General features: G+C 37.4%; 1 protein-coding gene across 2 annotated transcripts in view; it reads right to left on the bottom strand.

Moving 5' to 3' along the window:
* TTC26 (tetratricopeptide repeat domain 26) overlaps positions 1 to 6,130 on the bottom strand; it is a 66,133-nt gene that overhangs the window by 26,463 nt on the left and 33,540 nt on the right. For both annotated transcript variants that reach the window (XM_017499724.2, XM_017499725.2), the window contains 3 exons: positions 3,742 to 3,844; positions 2,158 to 2,213; positions 366 to 419 (listed from right to left, as the gene is read on the bottom strand). In XM_017499724.2, the coding sequence (XP_017355213.1) occupies positions 366 to 419; positions 2,158 to 2,213; positions 3,742 to 3,844 (213 nt within the window). The remainder of the gene's footprint in view (positions 1 to 365; positions 420 to 2,157; positions 2,214 to 3,741; positions 3,845 to 6,130) is intronic.

Raw genomic sequence — 6,130 nt, 5'->3', positions numbered from 1 at the left:
TAGACCTCTTTTTTTTGTTTGTTTTTTGGAGACAGAGTCTTGCTCTGTCACCCAGGCTGTGCAGTAGCATGATCTCGGCTCACTGCAACCTCCGTCTCCTGGGTTCAAGTGATTCTTCTGAAAATTAAACCCTTTTAAACAAGGAGAAATCTTTAGGATTATAGGGTTGTGGGGGTTTTTTTTGTTTGTTTTTGTCTCTAAATACCATAACATTCTTTTCACAATGGAGTCTGGATTGGGGGATAAAGAGAAATAAAAGGAGCTACAGGAGAGCCTATTGCTGCCTGCACTTCGATAGTCATTTTGTTCTCTTCCACATACCTATAACTTTACAACCGATAGATTATCAGTGATTTCATACTCACTGAACCTATTTCCTGGCCAAGGGCTGCATTGACCACTCCTTTGAGAATATACTCCTAGAAACATGGAATAACACTGATTAAGAGAAATGTGGAGCTCTGAGATCATTTTCAAATTAACTCCTTACATTAACGTAATACTTTATATATATAAATTATCAAAGATTACCCAGAGTTACTTTTCTCTGTTCTATCCCTAGCTTGAATGAAAGAATTAGGAGACACTCATTTAGTTACCAGCAGCCAAGTATCTATATAACACAATTTACCATATTTGTAAATTCTCCATCTTAAGCAAAAATAATTCAGTGGAAGCTCCAGGAGATAAGTTTCTTTTTATTTCAATTATATGAAAAAAAAGTTGATATAATTTTTATTACCTTCTCAACCATATCATATATATTATTTTCCCTTTCCAATCTTTTTTTTTTGAGACAGAGTCTCACTTTGTTGCCTAGGCTGGAGTGCAGTGGTGCGATCTCAGCTCACTGCAGCCTCTGACCCCCAGGGTTCTGGCAATTCTCCTACCTCAGCCTCCAGAGAGACTGGGATTACAGGTGCCCCCCGCACCATGCCTGGCTAATTTTTTTGTATTTGTAGTAGAGATGAGGTTTCACCATGTTGGTCAGGCTGGTCTCGAACTCTTGACCTCAGGTGATCCACTGGCCTCTGGCTCCCGAAGCGCTGGGATTACAGGTGTGAATCACTGTGCCCAGCCCCTTTCAAATGTTATAGTAACTTTTCTTTGCTAGTAATCCTTTTCCTAAAAAAAAAAAAAAAAAATGTGTCCTATGTCCATTTATAAGGCATTCTCTCTTTTGAAGTCCTGGGGCCTCACTTGTATCCTTTTTTTCAGACTGGGTTCAATTCTTTGATACATACCCTTCCTAGCTAGCAGGTTTATCAAACTTTCATTTAAGAGAGCTCACAGGCTGGACACAGTGGTTCACGCCTGTAATTCCAGCACTTTGGGAGGCCAAGGTGGGCAGATCATGAGGTCAGGAGTTCGAGACCAGCCTGGCAAACACGGCGAAACCCCGTCTGTACTAAAAATATAAAAAATTAGCAGGGCATGGTGGTGCATGCCTATAACCCCAGCTACATGGAAGGCTGAGGCAGGGGAATTGCTTGAACCTGGGAGGCAGAGGTTGCAGTGTGCAGAAATCAGGCCACTGCACTCTAGCCTGGGAGACAGAGCAAGACTCTGTCTNAAAAAAAAAAAAAAAAGAAAAAGAGAGAGCTCAAAAAAACGACAACATGAAAGAGGCTGAATCTTTAAATATACTTGAGAAATACACTTGTTTAAACTCCATGGGTTCTGGAAATATTCTTCATTCAGTCTTTCATTCAATAAATGGAATGTTTACCATATAGTTCATGTGCACGGTGTTGGAGATACAATAAGACACAGTTCCTGACTATAAGGAGTTAATGATCCAGTGGGGAAGAAAGACAAGTTATAGACAATTTATGAGATAATTGCATGTACCTAGTTGTTTCACTGGAATTCTAAATTTTCATATTTCCAAATACTAAAGGAATTTTCCAAATTTCCTTACCCTTTTTGACAAAATGACTACATATAAGGAAGTTAAAAAACATCAAAAAGCACGGAACATTCATTCTCGTACCACAAGTTGCATATAACATTCCTAAATAAATATATATGGTCTTTTCCTGGGATTCTACAGGCAGTAGTCTGCCTCATCTTCTCTAATATGACTTCCAACTAGATTTCTGAAGTTCTACTTTCAGCAGAACTTGGTTAGTAAAAATGTAAAACATTCTCAGTTACCTGAGGAGTAGTAGGTTCCAGATCCTTAATTAAGTTATAAGCTTCTTGTACATCATCTGAAATATAACAAATAAGTAATTACATTAGTCTGCATTCCAGAAAACCCTTCTGAAGCAGTCCCTCTGAAAAGATCCTTCACTGCTTAAATATTCATGGGAAATATGATCTGTTTTATCTGTCTTCTAAGTCTCCATGTTCAGAGTTGAGTAGCTATGAAAAAGATAACCAATATCCTTAGAAAACTCATATTAAAGCCATGAAGCACTTTAAAAAATGTCGAGGCTAAGAACATGGAGGAGGCATTCTATGCCAATGGCATTGTATTAGATAAGAAAAGTAACCTTTTTTTTTTTTTTTTTAAAGAGAGAGATATATTAAATATATAGGAATTAAATGATACCAAGTCTGAGATTTGCTTTAAAACATTTCAGAAACAAAAAAGGGGTACTGAATGAAAAAAGAAGATTGGAAATATCTTGAAAAGTGCCGAATCTGGGGTATTTGGGTGTTTATTGTACTATTTATTTTTATGTTTGAAATTTATCACAATAAAAATAATTTATAAAATATATATGCTGTTTATTTCATTCTTGTCCAAAACATATTTCCTTTTGCTTATATATAAAATAGAGGCTGGGCATGGTGGCTCACGCTTGTAATCTCAGCACTTTGGGAGGCCAAGGCAGGTGCATCACCTGAGCTCAGGAGTTTGAGACTAGCCTGATCAACATGGCAAAACCCCATTTCTACTAAATATACAAAAATTTGCTAGGCATGGTGGTGCATGCCTGTAATCCCAATTACTTGGGAGGCCCAGGCAGGAGAATCACTTAAACCCAGGAGGTGGAGGCTGCAGTGAGCCGAGATCGCACCACTGCACTCCATCTCAAAATAATAACAAATAAATAAAATAAATAGGACTTTATGCAAGTACATGTTCTTATTTCAATAAACACATTTTCCTCCATGAGGAATATGTTGTCCTGGCTGGTTTCCAGAGCCGATGACCGAATGCCACCACAAATGGATGGTGGCTGCTACCCTGTACTCATAGCTGCCAGAAAAGGCTGCTTTAGGCATGTGTCTAACAATTTTAATCCTACTTTGGGGCAATAAATATCACATCCTCTTTGAATCGTAGTATTTCTCATAAGCAGCCTGGGGTACAAAGAAACAGAAAGACAGACAATCAAAGCAAATAAAAATCAGTTAATAATTTTTTCAAAAAGACACAAGAAAATGTGGATGTACATTATGCAATGGGGAAAACTAGAAAAAGAAAGAAGAACTGTAAGGGAAGGGGAGGAAAAAACAATGAAAAAGAATGGATAGAGAATAAAGGACAGAAAAATAAAAGGGAAAAAGAAAAAACAGAATGAGGGAGAATAAGGTAGGAAGCAACAGAAGAGGAAAGAGGATAAAAAAGGAACAACAAACAAGCACCAATAAACTTGTTCTATGAACTTGTTGGAAATATATTTGTAGAAATATGGATTTAAAAAGTGAAATAAGTAGTTCACTCAGACATATTTAAATATTCTAAAATATCTCATTGTAAGTAAGACTAGGACAAATTTTTCTTACCTTGACGAAGGTAGTAAATCACCAAGTTTAGCCTAGCTTCAGGAATGACATCAACCAGGGGAGGTAAAACCTGCAAAGCCCCTTCACCTCCTCGGAAAACAACCTAGAGATAGAGAAATCATGCTATTACGGCAATAATGATGTATATATTTATTGGTGACAATGTTTAAGGAGCTGCCACATATAACTGGGTTCATGATATTTGACTAAAATAGCTGTGGGAACCAGTTGATGCATTGAGAACTTTTATTATTAGCTGGATTTATTACTGACTACCTAATCCCTATGCTTCTTACCTTCTCTCTTCTTTTCCTTCCTCTCTGCTTTTGATCCTTCTTAACAGCCCTGTCATAATTAAACATTTTATTTTTAAACCTATATAAAACCTACCTCCATTATCAGTCTCTATAGTCTTGCCCTTCTTTATTTTTATTCATAGCACTTATATTTTTATTTTATTGTATATTTCGTTATCTGTTTATCTGTTACGTCCACCACAATATGGCAAGGACCTTTGCATTTACTGTGTACTCCCAGTCCCTAGAACTGTGGCTAGCATAGTGCACTCAGTTATTTTTTGAAAGGACGAACATATTTTTGAAGCTCTCTGTATACATATCTCATTGAGACCTTGATCTCATTGAAAGCAAGCCATGATCTAAATTATAGCAATATATGCCTCCTGTATACCCACAAAAATTTAAATTTTAAAAACAAAATAACTATAAGAAATAGAATGAAATCATAACCCTTATTGTGTACATCTCTTTTCTTCTTCATAAGAACTGCAGAAAACTCTTGAAGTACCCAATAACTAATAAAACTCTTTTCTAGATAGACATTCTACATCAAAAACTCCCTGAAGGAATTTATATAACCTTTTTGAGCCTGCTTCCTCATCTCTAAATGGCATTAGTAATGCCTACCTTTAGGGTTCTTATGAGGATTAAATGAGTTAAAGTGGGCTAAATGTGTAGCACATATTTCAATATTTCATTGAATTAATAGTGTGTACTACATGCCCATTACTGTAACCAGCACGGGGGTTATAGCAGGAACAGGTCACTCCCCTGTCACCATAGGGACTATTCAAGTGGGGACAGACCTCCAAAAAGCAAACAAATAAATATATTATCAGATGATAATAAATGTTGCAAAGAAAAGCTAAAAAACCAAAACAAAAAAATTCAACCATGAAAGGACAAGTTATTTTGTGTACTGTTGTATTTCTAGAGCTTAGCATACTGTCTGGAATATAGCAAATTGTTTCATAAATAAATGTACAGAAAGCAAGGTCACCCCACATGAACTACATAGTTTCTTCTCTCTATCCCAAAATATCTGTTTGGTGATCTTTTTCGGTTCCTGTTTGAGATATTCCCTTCTTTTGCCAAGACTAATTCATTTACGTGTCTTCCTGATCCCACGACTTCTAACTCCATCTGGACCTCTTTTCTCCATTAATCACTGTATCTTCAATCTTCCCAAAGCCCTGGTCCTACTTCTCAACTTTAATCATACACAGGAGCTTTTGTTCTCTTGAAAAATCTTCCCCTTGGCTGCATTGTTTCCTCTGGATAGTGCCCTATTTTTCTCTTTTTCAGTGCCACACTTCAAAAGTGTGTGGCTTACTGTTTCTGCTTTCTCATCCTCTCACTCAACCTCTCAAAATATTGGCTTCTGCTCTCAGCATACTAATAAACTTACTCTCACAAGTCACAAATTAATCTCTTTAGCCAAATTCAATGGACTTTTCTGTCCTCTTCCTCCATGATGTGTCTGCAGTTTTGACACTGATGCCTACAAGATGACAGTAAGAATAACAATGCCATTTTCTAAATGCATACTGTGTGAAGCCCCTTACACATATTACCTCACTTAATCCTCACAAAAATGCAAGATAAGTACTTTCATTTTCCCTGTTCCACATATGAGAACACTGAGACTCAGCAATGTTAAGTGACTTATCCAAAGTTACAAAGCTAGTACACGGTAGAACTTGATTTTGACCTCAAATCTAACATCAAAAACATCAAAAGTTGATGTTTTTTAACAAGCATTTACACTGCCATTATTTTTCAGGTTAAAAAATTATAAGAGTGGCCAGGCACGGTGGCTCATGCCTATAATCCCAGGACTTTGGGAGGCCGAAGCGGGGGCATCACGAGGTCAGGAGTTCAAGACCAGCCTGACCTACATGGTGAAACCTTGTCTCTACTAAAAATACAAAAATTAGCTGGGCGTGGTGGCACGCACCTGTAATCCCAGCTACTCAGGAGGCTGAGGGAGGAGAATCGCTTGAACCCAGGAGGTGGAGGTTGTAGTGAGCCAAGATTGCACCATTGCTCTCCAGCCTGGGCAAAAGAGTGAGACTCTATCTCAAAAAAAA

The sequence above is a fragment of the Cebus imitator genome, unplaced genomic scaffold (assembly GCF_001604975.1).
Source record: "Cebus imitator isolate Cc_AM_T3 unplaced genomic scaffold, Cebus_imitator-1.0 Scaffold260, whole genome shotgun sequence".
In the NCBI taxonomy this organism is placed as follows: domain Eukaryota; kingdom Metazoa; phylum Chordata; class Mammalia; order Primates; family Cebidae; genus Cebus; species Cebus imitator.
This window is presented reverse-complemented; position numbering and strand designations above follow the sequence as displayed.